Source organism: Setaria italica, chromosome IV (genome assembly GCF_000263155.2).
Source record: "Setaria italica strain Yugu1 chromosome IV, Setaria_italica_v2.0, whole genome shotgun sequence".
Taxonomy (NCBI): Eukaryota; Viridiplantae; Streptophyta; class Magnoliopsida; order Poales; family Poaceae; genus Setaria; species Setaria italica.
Window position 1 is genome coordinate 7,051,641 of NC_028453.1, and position 18,095 is coordinate 7,069,735.

General features: G+C 51.8%; 1 protein-coding gene across 1 annotated transcript; it reads right to left on the bottom strand.

The window, feature by feature from the left end:
• Positions 1-13,963: 13,963 nt before the first annotated feature.
• On the bottom strand, positions 13,964-15,680 carry LOC101757032 (growth-regulating factor 2). The gene is made up of 3 exons (XM_004964882.3): positions 15,219-15,680; positions 14,396-15,148; positions 13,964-14,302 (listed from the first exon to the last, which is right to left on the bottom strand). Exons 1-3 carry the CDS (start codon positions 15,418-15,420, stop codon positions 14,295-14,297), a joined length of 963 nt encoding a protein of 320 aa, XP_004964939.1. The 5' UTR covers positions 15,421-15,680; the 3' UTR covers positions 13,964-14,294.
• Between the last annotated feature and the right edge of the window lie 2,415 nt (positions 15,681-18,095).

The following is an 18,095-nucleotide window of genomic DNA, read 5'->3' on the forward strand; positions in this document are numbered from 1 at the left end:
TGTTTGGATGGAAGGGGTGGAGAGGGATGGGTTGGACCCAGTTCTGTGTTTGGTTGAGGAGGTTGAGAGGGTTATGATGGATGTCCTTTTAACACCATTAGTTGTGAGCCCCACTATTAGCTGCGGGACCCAACTGTCATCCTCTATTTTTTCCCCCTTCCCCTCTTCTACCCGGCGCCGCTGGCTCCTCCCACACGCCCCCTCTCTCCCCGACGCCGCTGGCCACCTCCTCCCGCCTGGCAGCGCTCCTCCCCGGCCTGACGACGCTCCTCTCCGACCGCCACCGGCTCCTCCCCGCTGCCCCCGTCCCCAGTTCCTCCCCGGCGGCCCTCACCCCCGATTCCTCCCCGGCCGCAGGCAAGCCCCACACGCTCACCGCCCCTTGCTCCTCCACGGCCACAAACGAGCCCCGCGCCGCCGGCCCCCACCTCCCCGACCCGGCTGCCCCCACGCCACCTCCTTCCCGGACCGGCCGCCGGTAAGCCCCGCATGCCCCCGTCCCCAGCTCCTCCACGGCTACCCTCGCGATGCCGGCTCCTCCCCGCACTGGCCTCCTCCTCCCCCACCGAGCTCGACCGGTGGCGTCCAGAGCTCGAGCGGCGACGTCCAGACGCGCGACATGATGGAGACCGACGCCGTTCAACTGGGTTGGGATGGTCCGCTCGATTTGGAGGGACCATCTCAACCCGGATCTATGAGGAATATTCCTCTACTGGGTTGGACCCAACCCCCACCCTCTCCAACCAAACATGGGTCAAAGTGGGTTGGCTCCAACCCAACCCACTTTGACCCCAGAACCAAACACATGGTTAGTGTGTCCACCTGTCACAGTGCAATATGATGATGCTACAACTAGCAATCAAAATAGTAATCTCTTCTGTTAAACACTAGGATCATGCCCGTGCGTTGCTACAGGCAAATTAAATTCCCTCCATAGGCATCAATCTGTATTGAATCACATAGCCTCCACACGAAACAACATTACAGGAAGCAGTTACCATTCTCACCTTAAAAAATATAACTTTGAGAACAATTTGCTTAGGAATTAGTTTCACATTGATATGTCAATATAATTCAAGCCAACCACTCAATTACCCAAAATCTCAGAGCCGATTCGTATTACGATTTTCTGCTTAAATAATTGAAACAACAGTTAGGAACTGTTTGAGCTGATCTCGTACTTCTGTTTTCTACTAAACTAATGCAATGGTTTTTTCTTTACTAACAGACTAAAGCGCCATGAGAAACCATCTTCAATTCGGTTTGTTACCCTTTATAAAAAAAATTCGGTTTGTTATCATATCTGATAGCTGAGCAGGCAGCTGAAATATCCAAACAGAAAAAGACTTGTTTAGTTCTCACATTCATGATAAATTTACCAAATAGGCAAAAACTACAGCATCATTATGGCCTAATAAGTTCAAGAAAAACCAACAGACTGGTCTCACCTTGTTAGCCATACTTATATGTATGTATAATCATCAAGCACCAGTGCCCTCACCACAGAAACCGCTGGCATTTCTTCAAACACCCTTTGAGCTCAAAGCCTCCGTCTCCCGAAGCTTCAGCATGCATCCCACATTCCCACCTGCATGCCTTTTGTGTTCTACTTCACTATTTGGACAAATGTACATGGAAGCTTATTCAAAGTTCATCTAATTTACTTGCTTGGAGCCCTATCATGATTGTAAATAAAAGAATGACATGAACTGTGAATATGTTAGTAGCTGAACTGTTACTCTCATCAAGAGGATGACACTAGGAGTTGGGGCAATTTTCTGGTTTTCTTCTCACACAATGCCATGACCAACCAAGGGGTTGGGGATACATATATATAGGCTGGTGGGCAGCCAAGCATATGCTAGATGCTAGTCTAAGATGCTATTCTAAAAGCTAGTCTAAGATGTTGTCCCAGTGTTGTCCTAGATGTTGTCCTAGATGCCTAGATGTTATCCTAGTGCTGCAACAAAGCATATGCTGCAGCCCCACAAAGACCAAGACCAAACAGTACAAAGTACAAACCAAGTGCTGCAGCCCCACAAGCTGCAGCCCCACAAAGACCAAACAAGACTTATCCATCATTCTCCCCTAAGTCTTGTGCGTCGTCTTGTGGGAAAGTTGGATCATTTCAATCCTGGAGCAGAGCTCAAGGAACTTGATCCTCCCAAGGGGCTTGGTGAGTAGGTCCGCAAGCTGATCCTTGGTGTTGATGTAGCTCGCCTTGATGCTCCCTTCCTCCAAGCAGCCTCGGATGAAGTGGTACCTCACCCGGATGTGCTTGCTCCATTCATGGAAAATGGGATTCTTTGCCAGGGCCAGAGCGAACTTGCTATCCACCCTGAGCTCCACTGCTTCAGCGTCTCTGCTAAGGAGATCACTAAGCAGCCGAGCGAGCCAGAGCGCCTGAGTTGAAGTGGTGGAAGCCGCTATGTACTCAGCCTCGCAGCTGGACAAGGCCACCACCTGCTGCTTGACCGACTGCTAGCTAACGAGGCACTTGCCGAGGAAGAAGAGAATCCCGCTCGTGCCCTTGCTGGTGTCGATGTCGCCGGCGTGGTTACTGTCGCTATACCCGACGAAGCGTGCCGTCCCGGGACACCTCGGGTAGAAGAGACCGTGGTCAAGAGTCCCCGCAACGTAGCGGATGATCCTCTTCATGGCCTGCTGGTGCTCTGTCGTCGGTCGCTGCATGAACCGACTGACGTAGCCGACGGAGAATGCCAAGTCCGGCCGTGTGTGGGCGAGGTAGTGAAGGCTCCACACAAGACGCTGATACTGCATAGCGTCTACCTCCTCTGTCGAGCTGTCGCGGCTCAGCTTCAGCCTCTCCTCCATCGGAGTGAGAGCTGGGTTGCAGTCAGTGAGCCCGGCTAGCTCTACGACGCGCTTAGCGTAGGCGATCAGTCGAAGCGTGATCCCGAAGTCGTCCTGGTGCACCTTGATCCCCAGGTAGAAGGAGAGAGGCCCCAGGTCACTCATCTGGAAGGTGGCCTTCATCTCTTCCTTGAACACCGCCACCTCCGCATCCTTGGTGCCGGTGATCACCAAGTCGTCGACGTAGACACCCACCAGCAGGGCATTTCCTCCATTGCCCCGCTGGTAGATGGCCACCTTGTGCGGGCTTTGCTCGAAGCCCATCCCTTTGAGTGTGGAATCCAACTTGACATTCCATGCCCTGGGTGCCTGCCGCAAGCCATAGAGGGACTTGCGCAAGCGCAACACCTTGCCTTCCTTGCTGGGGATCGCAAAACCTGGCGGCTGGTGCACGTAGACCTCCTCTTTCAAGTCACCATTAAGAAACGCCGACTTGACGTCCATGTGATGAACGTGCCAGCCTTCCTGGGCGGCCAGCGCAAGGAGGAGTCGCACGGACTCCATCCGTGCCGCGGGGGCAAAGGCATTGTCGAAGTCGATCCCCTCCTGCTGCACAAACCCGCGTGCCACCAAGCAAGCCTTGTGCTTGACGATGGCACTGGCTTCATCCCTCTTCAGCTTGAACACCCACTTAAGGGTGATCGCGCGGTGACCTCGAGGGACATCAGCAAGCTCCCAGGTGCGGTTCTCCTCAACCGCGTCCATCTCCAACTGCATCCACAAATTAATCGGTAAAGTGGAGTAACTTATCATACTTCTCACCGTATCCATTAAGGTACGGTTGCGTCTTTCAGCTACTCCATTCTGCTCAGGCTCACCTTGTGTGGAGTACCGGGCAACTATGTCATTTTCCTGTAGAAACCTTGCAAAAGGTCCAAGAACTTGGCCATATGGGGTATGTCGACCGTAGTACTCCCCCCATGGTCGGATCTTACTATCTTAACTTTAAATTATGCTAATTTTCTACTTCAGCCTTAAATATCTTAAATTTATCCAACGCTTCTGATTGTTCCTTAATTGGATAAATATAGCCATAACGTGAATAATCATCTGTTAATGTTATAAATGAATCATAATCATCCACAAAAGTCACAGGAAACGAACCACAGATGTCTGTGTAAATTATTTCTAAAATTCATGTGCTTCGTTTGGCATCTTTCTTAATTTCCTTAACATACTTTCCCTTAATGCAATGGATGCATTGCTCTAAATCTGAAAATTCTAAAGGCGGAAGAATTGATTTATTAATTAACCGTTCAATCCCCTCCCCCCTCGAAATATGGTATAAATGACACTGCCATAATTTCGAAGATACGTCATCAATTCTTTTCCGCTTGTTTCTCACATTCATAGACGAGGAGGCATTCACATTCTCAGCGCTTACAACATTCACATTCTCACAAAGTGATAGCAAATAAAGCTCGTTTTGTCTGAAGGCAAGACCAACACACTTGTTATTAAACTTAGTCTTACATTGTCCATCACCAAAGTGACAAGCAAAACCATCACTGTCTACACATGATACACTTATTAAATTTCTACGCAAAGAGGATACATAGATAACATCTCTTAGATAAAGTACAAAACCATCAACTAATTCTAATTGGAGTTCTTCAATGGCTTCAACTTTAGTTTTGACGCCATTGGCTACTTTAATGCTTCTTTATCCACTTTGCAGGGTCCTCCACGTATGGAATCCCTATAATGAATTTGCAACATTAACAGTTGCACCTGAATCAATCCACTAAGTAGCTTTTGCATAACTTAAATACAAGAACTCATCTACGAATGTAATAAGGTCCTCACCTTTCTTACACAGATGTTTCAGGAACTCCACACAATCCGTCTGGTAGTGTCTTTTCTCCTTGCACCACTTGCAAGTGTCCTTGTCAACCACCTCTTCATGGTTTGATCTCTGATGGTGATCATTTAGTGGAGCCTTTCTATGTGCCTTAGAAGAAGAGGTATTGTCCCACTGAGGTTTCTCTTGTGGCTTAGAATTATTGTTATGATAATTTCTCTTCTTATTTTGCCTCACGTAGTTGATAGAATCACCACGTGAGCCCTTAATTCTTTCCTCTTCTTGCACACACATGGCAATTAGCTTTTCAATACCCCACTTATCTAGCTGTGAGTTGTAATTAACAACAAAAGCCTCAAACTCCTTGGGTAGGGAGGCAAAGATCAAATGGACCACAAACTCATCTTTGAGCTCCATGTCCACAGGGTTGAGCTTGGATGCCATGTTACCCATCCTCAATATGTGCTCCCTTATTCCACCACCAGTATACTTCTCAGTAACAAGCCTCTTAAGAAGGGTGCTTGCATAAGCCTTTGAAGAGCCAGTAAATTGACTCTCCACCTTCCTTAGGTACTCCCTAGCGGTGCTACATTCTGTTATTGCTCCCCTTGTTACCTCCACAATGGAGCTCTTAATCACCATCATGCACTTTCAGTTCGACTGATCCCACTGCGCACGATCAAGATCGTACTTCATTCTAATTAGCGCATGATTACACACTCGAGCATTGAAATCTTCTTCGCTCTCATCCTCACCCCTCACGGGGTCCTCAGGAGCAATGGGATAAGGATCAGTCAGTGCTAGATCAATATCTGACAGCGCAAGCGCTATCTCAATCTTCTCTCACCATGAGCTATAATTCCCTCCATTGAGGGGCTCTATGGATGAGATATAACTCAAAGGATTGCCTGAAAATAAAAAAATTAGAAAAATTTTGAGTTAATTCAACGTTGGTCAAATTAAAACATAAAACTTCTCAATATTAATTCTATATCACTGTTGAGTAGAAATAAAATTAATAATGATAAAAGAAAACTTATCAGCATAATAATTGGTCAGTAGATAAAATTATCATACTCAGAAAAATTACTTATCTTCTAATTAAATTTTCCCGTTGGTTCCAATTCAATTAGAAAAATAAACTAAAAATTTTAAAATTAATGCATAAGTTGGCAAAATAAAGCCAAAAATTCAACTTAACATAGTGGAAGCTTACTGAGCCTTAAACTTAATTTATTGATTTTACCCACAGGAAAAACTCCTCAAAACTAATTTTATTTGAGCCATTTATCAATTTCCAGAAAATTGCGAAAACCGTTGGAAAACGAAAAAGGCTCAATCTTCTACTTTCCCTGGCTCAACTCGCACAGTGGCGGCTCATCTTGGCCCATGTCTGGAAGGCGGCCTAGCGCGCATAGGCGCAAATCCACGAACCAGCTGGCCCTTTCTCCCACCTGGACCTAAAGTCCACTATGTTGCGGGCCCACGTGTGAATGCGGCCCGACCTACCACGCGTGCTCACCCCGCGTGGCTTAGCAGGGCACAACCTGGGCCTGGGCCAGGAAAGTCGCCTCCTGCCTTGAAGCGTCCCTACATCAACGGAGACTAAATGTGATACAAATATCAGTCCCAGAAGGCTGATCACACATTTATTCAACAGATAGTTCAAATACTGTACAACTCCCGAGGGAGTGGGCGTGAAAGCCATGCCGAAATGATAAGCAAATAAATAACCGCAACGAGCCAAGCTACTATCAAGAGACAGCACTCGGGACTACACGGCAGCGGAAGCATTCTGCAAAGGTCAATACCACATGCAACGTTGGGTGTGGAAGCGACCTCCTACTCAAAATCCTCGGTGGCGAAGTCCGGGACGTCCTCTGTAGCAACAAAATAAGGATGAGTACAAAAGTACTCAACAAGTCCAACCCCATCCACGGAGGGGGATACAAACAAGAATATGCACAGGATATAGCAAGGATAAGGTTAAGGTTTATTTGCCATAAAGCTAGGTTTTTCAACACATGCAAGGGTTCATTAAGTGGGGTTGATCCTACACAAAGGATCTAAGTTTTAATGCTACCGGACTCCCTGTCCGCAGTAGCTCACGGCACAACAGTCGGACACTTCCAAAATCCAACACACGCCATGAAAATTACCCAACTCCAAGAACTAGTTATGTGACCAAGCCATAATTCATCCAATGCCATGGACACGGCTACCCGGATAGGTTTTAACTCTGCAGAGGTTGTACACTTTTCCCACAAGTAGGGTACCACAGCCCGAACACCTTAGTGTCGGTGCAGATCCTAACAAAGCTATTACCCACCTTAGCTAAGACTGACTAGCCAACACGGGAGCAATCAAGGGGTTAACGACCTACCAACGAGGTCTTAACCAGGACCTAAGTCACAAAGATCTTACTCTTTCTCCATGGTCTCCCATTGCTCACCAGCTCACCTGATGACTATCAGACTAACCAGTGGGATTTATGCTAAGCTGTTGCCGCATACAATGGTCGAGTGGTTGCACGATGGTTGGGTTAGGCAAGATGACACATCAACTCGATCCTTAACCATGACAAGATGGATATCTCCCAACTTTGCTCAACCACAAAGGTACGAGCCCAACTCATTGGCATTTCACACAAGAAACACCCATCCATCTCATCTAAGCATTTCTTTCCTCTATTTCCGAAAACCCATTTTCTCATTTGAAAACTACTCACACATTTATCCTTTAAATAAACCATTATAGTCATGATTGAATTGAGTACAAGGTCCTAAGCATTATAGCAGTAATTATCATCCAAACAGAGCAAATCATATTTAGAGATAATTATAGGACAACCAAGGAATGTTCATAACAATCAAGGGGTGGCTATCCAACCATGTTTCAGCAGTACAACAATATGCAAATTTTTATAAAACAGGCCAATAGGTGGTGTTTGAAAAACTAGGAATGAATATACATCAAAGGATAAGATTGGACTTGCCATCTTCAAAACCTTCCGGGAGTTCCTGCTTGCGGTGCTGGTTCTCTGGCTTAGGCTCACGGTCAAACTCTTCCTCGGGCTCCTCCTTGGGTACTCCGTGACCTACGGCACACACAATCAAGCACACGATAAATAAGAGAAAATAAGATTTTACCCGTTGAGCTTCGAACAGAGAACGCGAACGAAAAATAGAAGGAAGGAGTATTTTCATGAAATTTGGATATGATTTAGCAGAAGTATATTGGAGGATGACGTGGTCGAATTTGGGATTAATTGGAGGAAGTTTGGCACATGAAATGACAAGATAACCGTGTATTTAGGGGTTTAAACAAGGCTTTGGACTAATCTGTGAGAAACCAGGGACCTATTTGTAAATACTTCTAGGAGGTGGAAGGGCATATCTGTGAGAAGAGTATGAGAGAGGTGGGAGGGTTATTTCGTGAATAGAGAGAAGTAGGGGGTTAGATAAAAATTGGGGGTGTTTTCCTCTTCTTCTTTCTCTGTACCGAGACAGAGGGCTGGGGAGGAGGAGATAGCCGGCAGCGACCGGCCGGCCGAGCCTCGCCGGCGGCGAGCTGAGGGGCGGGAGAGGTAGAGGAAGGTGAGGGGGTCCCGTTTTGCCCCTTACCTTGGGCACTTGGTGATGGGAAGGGGCGGCCGGCGGTGGCTTTTGGCGGTGGCGCACGATGCTCTGGTGGTGGCGGTGTTTGGCGAGGGGCGGCGCACGGGAGGCAGGGGCGATGAGCTGGGTGGTGAAGGAGGCCGGGCGTCGCCTCCCCTTTTATAGGCAGCGGGAGGAGTGGAGGAAACAGTGGCGGTGGGGCTCCAACCGGCGCACAGGCGGTGTTGGTGAGGCACCAGCATCCGGCACGGTAGGGGCCGAGGTGCGACGCGGGGGGAGGGGCCGGCGGCATGCGGCGTGGGAGGGATTGGGCAGGCGCGGTAGTGCGCCAGACAGCGCCGGCGTGCAGCGCGGGGGCGGGACCGGTGCGTGCAGCGCGGCTCACCGATGCGGCGCGGGAGCCGGGGCTGGGGCCGGCGCAGGAGCGGCAGGGGGCGGCAGGCGTGGTAGAAGGGGGGCCCGGGGCGCGCCAGAGGAAGAGGGGCCGGGGTGGCCGAGCGCTAGAGGGAGAGGGGCCGGGGTGGCCGGGCGCCAGAGGGAAGGGGGGCCTAGCGTGCGGCCAACCTGGAAGGAGGAGGAAGAAAGAAGGAGGAGGAAGGAAGAAGAAGAAGAAAGAAGGAAAGAGAGAGAAGAAAAAAGGAGAGAGAGAGAGAGAGAGAGAAAAATAGGAGAAAGAGAGAAAGAGAAAGGGAGAGTCGGCGGTAATTGCGGAATAAAATCGGAGCACGCACGGCGGTTTGTCGACCGGCACGTGGTGGAATTTACGAAGAGGATAAAAGGATGGTTGTCGGCTTTAGGAGCTGGGACGGCGATATCGCCAGGAAGATTAGATTTTCGGGAGCTCAACGGTAAAAAGATTTTGAACACAATTTTTAGCGGGTGATTTGAGTTGGTACATTTTACGGGTGTTACACGCCTGGGCTGAAAGCTAGCCCGGCATTTGTCCGCCGTCAATCTTGATCCAACGGTTGTCCGGCGATTTCACGCGATCAAAAATGCGCTCTGCACCATCTCCTCGAAACCCTAGCGTCATTCTTCTCCTTCCCCTTCTCTCTCTCTCAGCGCTGTCCGAGCGAACGAAGGAGCAGTGGCCGCCCGTGGCTGGCAGAAAGATGTGGCGGCGGCGCCGCCGGTCCCCTCGCCGGCGTGCGCGTGTGCCCTAGGGTGAGCGCGTCGCCGTCAAGCGGTCTAGTGGTGGTGCCCTAGGCACCCACACGCACTGCAGCGGCGCCGAGTGAAGCGGTCGAGGCGGCGGCGCGCGCGCGGCCCCCCGATGGCTTCTTCCCGGAGCAGATCCGGTGAGGGACGGACTCAAGGTAAGTCACGGACCCCTTTCTCTTTCTCTTCTGGTTCTTCCCCTTCTTAGGGTTAGGGTTTCACTACCGCGGCCGTTGGTTCAAGATCCGGCGGCCGTCGTCTTTTCGGTCTTGCGACGGAGCGCCGTCAGCGGTTATTCGTCTTTTTGGTCTTGCGACGGAGCGCCGTCGGCGGTTGTTGGTGGATCCGGCGGCCGCCGCTTTAGAAAACAAGATTTTGCAATGTTTTCTTTCGGTTTTTAACTTGAGATTGAAAATCCCTTCCTAATTGCTTCGTAACTTCTGATTCGTGTGAAAAACACTTCCCCGACTAGATCTATATGCTAGTTAGGATCTTGGTACCATTGATAGACTTGATTCTCAGAGTAAAACAACATTACCTTAGATCTAAACCAGAGAGATCGAGGGGGAGAGAGAGAGAGAGAAGTAGTAGGGCACACCATCGGGCTTGGACGACGAGCTCGCCATGGCGGTGACAACGGTGTTGACGGCGAGGGCGGAGACGGTGGCGGTGAGGTGGCGGCGGTGCTTCCCGCCACTTCAACGCTAGGTTTAGATCGGGTTCTAGGGTCTGTCGTTGGGTCTAGTGGGCATGGCGATCCTTGGCGTGCGTGCCCCCAGCCCCTACCTCTTCTTTTATAGCGCTGCGTGACGGGAACACGCCTATCATGTACGGTTGGGCGCCCCGATCAGGGCGCGATCAAGGACTCCGACTCGGTCGTTGGACCGAGTTGGACGAGATCAAACTACCATCTCTCTCTTGGAGCAGGGACTCTACACAAACCTTGCTTATCACCGGCGTGTGCGTGTGCCCTAGGGTGAGCGCGTCGCCGTCAAGCGGTCTAGTGGTGGTGCCCTAGGCACCCACACGCACTGCAGCGGCGCCGAGTGAAGCGGTCGAGGCGGCGGCGCGCGCGCGGCCCCCCGATGGCTTCTTCCCGGAGCAGATCCGGTGAGGGATGGACTCAAGGTAAGTCACGGACCCCTTTCTCTTTCTCTTCTGGTTCTTCCCCTTCTTAGGGTTAGGGTTTCACTACCGCGGCCGTTGGTTCAAGATCCGGCGGCCGTCATCTTTTCGGTCTTGCGACGGAGCGCCGTCGGCGGTTGTTGGTGGATCCGGCGGCCGCCGCTTTAGAAAACAAGATTCTGCAATGTTTTCTTTCGGTTTTTAACTTGAGATTGAAAATCCCTTCCTAATTGCTTCGTAACTTCTGATTCGTGTGAAAAACACTTCCCCGACTAGATCTATACGCTAGTTAGGATCTTGGTACCATTGATAGACTTGATTCTCAGAGTAAAACAACATTACCTTAGATCTAAACCAGAGAGATCGAGGGGGAGAGAGAGAGAGAAGTAGTAGGGGCACCACCATCGGGCTTGGACGACGAGCTCGCCATGGCGGTGACAACGGTGTTGACGGCGAGGGCGGAGACGGCGGTGGTGAGGTGGCGGCAGTGCTTCCCGCCACTTCAGCGCTAGGTTTAGATCGGGTTCTAGGGTCTGTCGTTGGGTCTAGTGGGCATGGCGATCCTTGGCGTGCATGCCCCCAGCCCCCACCTCTTCTTTTATAGCGCTGCGTGACGGGAACACGCCTATCATGTACGGTTGGGCACCCCGATCAGGGCGCGATCAAGGACTCCGACTCGGTCGTTGGACCGAGTTGGACGAGATCAAACTACCATCTCTCTCTTGGAGCAGGGACTCTACACAAACCTTGCTTATCACTGCAATTTTTAATTGGAACCGGTAACTACATTGTGCAACCAAACAAAGCTTGCAATCACCCATCCCTTTCTTGATTCCCTGTAAATTGATTCTATTTCCATTACCGCTACCACTTCTTGAAGCAAACAGCACCCTAGAGTTATCTTCCTAAAATTATTGGTCCTTCAATTTGTGGCTGCACGCGGCTGCAAGTTTCGTCGTTGCGGGCCAGCCTGCGGATCCATTGATCTACCGAATCCAGCCACTCACACTTCGAGCAGGAAAAAAACGTGTGTCTTTTCGCGAGAATGAATGGAAAATAATCGGGTGCAGATGAATCTTTTACAGGGAGCAGTGACGAGAAAAGAGGACAAGAAAGCCCGCACCTTGAACTTATTGGCCTGGCCGGCCGGCCGGATTTAAGACGACGACAGCGATTTTGCAACCATGCCAAGATGGTCGAGAGAGGAAGAGCAGTCGGTGCGGAGTGGACGAGAAGTAAAAGAAGACGCAAAATATTCGAACTTCTCTCGGTCTTGCTGTGGGTTTTTTTTTTCTGATAAAGGGTCTGGTTGTGGGTTCCGCGGCGGCGTTTACTTCCACTCGCGGGCCAAGAAAACACAACTCTCCCATCTTTCGCGCGTGGCCTACTGAGCTTTCCCCTTGTGGGCAATGCATTATATATTTTTTTATAAATCATAAAAGAAGCACAGATACTCACGTACACTCACGCACCCTTCATTCATCCCTACGAATTCTTTTTTTTCGAAAACCCTACGAATTCTATTGACCGCTCTTTTGTGCCATTTTTAACATTGGTGAGCTCGTCCACGGAAATCCAGCCCTGAAAAAAAAGTGTTCTAAAATAAACCAAACATTTTCCAGTGGATGAACAAATTATTCTAATGTACAAAAAAAGTCCAATCATTCGATTCACATGCCCCAGGGAGCTTGGGAGCATGGAGAAGCATAGTAGCAAATAAAAGCCAATAAAATTACGGAGATGGTTAATTATGAAATCTAATAGAGTTCACATGAACCAAAGAGAAAGAAAAATCACGATGATAAAATGATATAAAATTTTGGGAAAAAGCTCACCGTCACTCGGGTGTTTTAGAGCCCCTCATCATCCGAATTTCTCTTCCTCCCCATCTACACGCTCTTCTCCAATTCCGACTAAATTCCGGCGAGATTAGGGCGTCGGGGTTAAGGGTTTGGGATTTCCGAGGATAGGGATTCGGAGTTTCCGAGGTGGGTGCTCGCCGGCGGCGCTAGAGGGAAGGCCGATGGTGGTAAGCCAACTTGGCGGAGGTGGTGGGCGCGGGGGCGATGAGGCGCGGCGGCAGGGGCGCCACCGGCCAGGCGGTGGTGGACGGCGGTTGGCCAGTGCTAGGGTGGGGGGAACGACGGCGGTGGCAGGAGGGGTAGGAAGGCATCCGGCATGGACGAGCTAGGGTCCCACCAGAGCTTCGCATCGGACGGGTGGAGGCACGCGGGGATGGCGGGCAGAAGAAGCACGGCAGAGAGGGCAGAAAAATCAGGTGAGGGGAGGTCTAAAACACCCTTGCGACGGGTAGACACTCCCAACATTTTTAATGCTAGTAACTTTCAGAGAATCCTACCTAAAGAAATTTGGTTTCTTCCATTTCAATCCTCTTGAGTGTCATTTTTGCTACCTCATCCTTGATAGTACGTGCGTGAGTTGAGCGCGTTGGCCTTTTCCCTGGCCCCGCTGCGCGTCGTGACTCGGCATCCGTGGCCATTCAGCAAAGTCAAAGGGTTTGACTAAACGGCGTCAGAGCTCCAGTGACATGAACTGATGAACCCCCCAATAGATAAATTTCCAAATGAGCGAGACATGAGCCTGTCTGTTTTACGTACGAAGTCCTGAACTCCTGACGCGCGCCTCACATCTTTCGTAGCCTCAAACGCTACCTGGAATCCTGGATTCAGTCATTCACTTTCACACCCCCGCTGCGGTTGTGCAGCAACGACTGGCAGATGGCCGATGGCCACAGGCCCAGTACTGCATTTTGCCGCGGCGAGTACAGTCAACACGGGCAGGGAGCAGCGCGGCGGGGTCACCCCTGACCCTGAGCCCCCTGACCGACCGCCTGCATCGCACCTGTCAGTAGAATAATGCCTCACCTGCGCGAGGCAGGGAGGAGGACAGGGCACCGCTAGCTACTCGTCTCGTCCGCTTGCTTTCCCCGGCGCAGACGCCACCGAACCGCGCCCCGACAAGCGCCAGCCCGCCGTGACTTCACCAGTTCACCCCCTCCGTCCTCACTCGGTCACTCCTCACGTGCGATGCGAGCTCGCTGCTCGCGGCAAGCTGATGAGAAGCTTTGCTGCTAGGATCAGCTCGAGCTGCGAGATTAGGCGCTGAAGCGGGCGTGTTTTGCTGAGCCCTGGGCCTTCAGGCGGAGATCACCGGGTGAGACTTGAGAGGTGAATGAATGGGGACGTGAAGCATGGTACGGGGAGTCAGGAGGTTTGATAAGAACCCACGGATGTGACAAACGATCAAAGGCAGAGCCCGCAGAGGAACCAGGCAAAGGAATCAAAGGCGTGGGCTCGCAGAAAAGCAAGTGCTGACAAGGCTTGCATCACAGACCGGCCGGAGAGGGGGAAAAAAGCACACACAAAGGTTTAGAAATAGGAGCAGCCTCTCCCACGTCACCTCAGCTCTCTCAGTCTCAGATTGCTTTGGTCCTTAACGAAAACGTTACACATACAACAAGCACTAGCATTTGACACTACAAGAATACAAATACAAACAACTAAACACGTGAAAGAACAAGGAAGATCAAAACATAGGGCTAGCTAGATTCCTAGTACCACTAGTCTACTACTCGACTTGGTTCAGACTTCAGATTCAGACCATGCTGCACAGCATGCCCTCCATGCTACGAAATGCACCGATCAAGCGATCACTCCTCGCCGTTGTTGGGGCAGGATTGCAGCTTCGAAAGGCACCGATCACTCCCCTGCGTGACAGGATCAAGCCGCGACGATGGCAAAGCCAATCAGCAGATGATCATTGTACGGAAGGGATTAAAGGCCGAGTCTTTTGCTCTCACCGTTGTGGTATCGAGCGGCGGCGGCGGCGGCGAGGTCCGAGGGGGAGGCCGCGGGGATGGAGATGGAGAGCTGCGTCGCGTCCTCCGCCCCCATCGCCCACGGCCTCGCGTCGCCGCCCTCCCGCGGCCACTCGTCGAAGAAGCGCCGCAGCGGTTTCTCCTCCGTGGCGGCGGCGGCGGCCGGCGGCTTGTCGAGGCTCAGGTCGGCGCCGAGCGCAAGGTAGTGCCGCCGCCTGAGCTCCGCGTCCTGGAGCTCCTTGGACTGCCCATGGCTGTAGCTGCCCGGGAAGAGTGACGGAGGCGTCGCGTAGTGGGCGTGCGCGTGGGCGTGGGAGTACCTGTGGTAGGACGGCGGCGGCGACGCCGCGTGGAGGCTGGCGGCGTCGAGGTGGAGCTGGAGAGGGCCGGCGGGGGCGCGGCCGGAGGAGGCGCCGTAATGAAGATGATGCTGCTGCTGGTGGCCGAAGGTGGTTGGCGCGGCGTCGGGCGCGCGGGGCGGCGAGATGGAGAGCGCGGAGGGGCGGTAGGCGCCGGCGGCGGGGGAGGTAGCGGCGGAGGAGGCGACTGCTTCCACAGGCTTTCTTGAACGGCTCTTGCCGCGGTGGATGTGCTTCTCGCAGTACTTGGACTCGCCGTGGGCCTCCCTGGAGCAGCGCCACTTCTTGCCGTCCGTCCGCCGGCACCGCCCGGGCTCCGGGTCCTCCGCCTTCCGCCCGAACGGCGCCCCGGCGCCGTAGCAGCCCCAGTACCCCACTGCGTATGAACGCGCGCATTAGCGCAAAGCGAAACGTGGAACGAGAACTCGACAAGAGAAGAGACATACGGGTAGGCGAGGTCTGGGGCGGGAAGGCGAGGGACGGCGCCGTGTCGACGCCCGTGGCGAGGCGGAGCGGCAGGACGAGGTCGTGCGGCACGGGCGCGCCGGACGCCATGTACTTGTAGATGAGCGCCTGGTGCTCCAGCTCCTGCCACTGCGACGCCGTGAACAGCCGCCTCCCGCCGCCGCCGTGCCCGCTCAGCATCATCTCCCTCAAACACGTACGAGGCGTAGCTCGCAACGGAACCGAGCAGCGCTGCTGAGGACAGAGGACAGCGGCGCCGGGAGGGAGCTCACTCAGCGACGATGGAGACGAAACGGAGGGAGTTTAATACTAGTCTCCTCCAGGTTTGTGGTGTGGTGTCAGTCAAGGGCGAGGGGGAGCCGGGTGCGGGCTCGGGAACGGGAAGACGTGCCCGTATCATCATCCGCCATGATGCATATGGCGGGTGTCAGCGCAGGCTGGCAGAGGGGGGGCAGGCGTGCGATTTGGCTGGGATTCAAGGTGAGCTGCTGCCGCCTGCCGCCCTGCTGCTGAGGTGGTGGCGCAGAGGATGGGTCACTTCGGCCAGTGTTCGCGTCAGGCGCGGCGCAGGACAGGGCAGGGCAGAGTGCGCGCTGCAGAATCTGCGTGCGCTGCAGGGCTCGGCAGCCGCTGCCGCGCCCTGCAGCGGCATCGCCAGCAGCGGGAGCAGCAGGCAGCAGCTGCGCAGGCGCTCGGGGCAGGGTCAGGCCGGCTGGCACCTGCCGCTGCGCGCGTGGGTGAGTGCGGAGGGAGGCGCTCCGCGCTCCGGTGGGCTCGGCCTGCTGCGCCAGGGCGCACAGTGCGCTGCGCACCCCGGGCCGGGAGGACTGTACTCGTCTGCTCGAGCCTTTGAAACGGAGGGGGAGGAGAGGAGACCGGTCTCCAAGCGCACAACAGTGACCTTGGGCTGGTCGGTCAGCGTGACGAGGTGGCGGATGGCTTGGCTCGGCTGGCAAAGGGTGAGGATTCGGCGGACGGCGGCGAGCTGTGCCTGGGCCGCCTGGGCTAGCTCGTAGGCGTACGGGGGTGTTTGGATAGGAGGGATTTAGCCATGTCACAGGAGGACTAAACATAAGCTAATTACAAAACTAATTGCAGAATCCTAGGTTAAATTGCGAGACGAATCTATTAAGTCTATTAAGCCTAATTAATCCATCATTAGCGAATGGTTACTGTATAGGTTTAATAGATTCGTCTCGCGATTTAGCCTAGAGGTTATGTAATTAGTTTTGTAATTAGTCTAGATTTAATACTCGTAATTAGTATCCAAACATTCGATGTGACGGGGTCTAAAATTTAACCCCCTCCTCCCAAACACCTAACGCTTTGCTCCCTCGCGGCTACCTTGGCACGCCGTGTTCACCAACAGTCACCTGTCGCGGAGACTGTTACATGAGTTGAGGGGCTTTGACCCTCTTTTCCCATTTGAGCACGCTTTCCTCTTCCTGTAGGCCATAGCCCCCAAGAGGGACAGAGTTTCAGCAAGGATCAATGAGTGCTTAGTCTGTTGCTAAGGGCATACAGTTCATTTGATTTCAAGATTGAACATTGAAGATGGCAGGTCTATAATTAAAAAGGAATGGAAGCCAGAGATCAAAATAGGTTACAATGCTCTTGACAAACTAAAGCAGTTCACAAAAGAACTGACAATAGGCCTAGACATATATTCCATGATTAAATCAGTACCCATTCCTGATGAAGACCTTCGCAGCTGCAATTGTTGATATGAAGCTTGGTCTTGGGAGAGATTTTCCCTTCAAGGCAGCTTCTAGCGATATAGGCACCTCGACGGTCAACATCTTGGAACAAACTGTTACCGCTTTTGTTAGCTGTGTCTATGGTTACGACCTCTAGAGCAGGGGCATTCTCCACCGCATGGACTAGGAGCTCAGCTTGCCCTTGTGTCCCTATGAAACCAGAGATGCAAATATTCCTCAGGTGCTTGTATGGACACTTCGGGAGGTTCCTAAGACGCCCTACTTCTGCATTCCCGCGGCCCGTAATGTCGAACTGCAAAGGTTGCAATAAAAGGATGGTGTGATCAATGCTTGCACTCCGTGATGGAAAAAAAACTAATACATGTGTAAAATATCCCTGATAATAAACAAAGAAGGTGGATAGCAGGTCACCATAACAACAATCACATGCAACAATGGCAGTGGCGATGGATATGCAGACAATGAAAGGGAACAAAGGCAGTGGCGATGCATATGCAGACAATCAAAGGTACAGACACCTTAGCATCTCTAATGGAGAAAGCCAAAACTAGAAGAGTACTTACATGGATCTCCAGCTCTTCGATTAGCGGAGCAGCCCTCAGGAAAGAGGCCAAAGAGAGAATATTGTCCAAATCTTCAGGGGAGTGACGCAACAGCAACTTTAAATGCCTCAGCTGAGGGAACTTGGATGATTTTTCCAGCAACGAAGATGACTGAAATATAAATTTCAAAAAGATGACTGAAATATAAGAAACCACAAGTCGTGCCAACAGAAAAATGTGAGTATAATGGCTTCAACAAAAATTGTTTGTATAATGACCGAGGTCATGGCTTACAAAGCATTGCTAGAACAAACCTTTAGTCGAAGAGGAACTTGCAGAGTTAGATTTTGTACCCTTGCAAGCATTTTGGGAAGAACATTGAGAGCATGCTCAAAAGTTGTAAAATTAGTAACAGCAATTTCAGCATCTTTCAGTTCCTGTGCTTGAATGGTATGAACAGGAAGCTGCGTTCCATTGTGGATAAAAGTCCTGAGCTTTGCGGCATGTAGTTCGATCTTCGTCATCTTGCAGTGTGCAACACGCAAGTATAGTAGGTGGGACAACGGACGATCAACTATTAACTCATCTTCCAAATCAC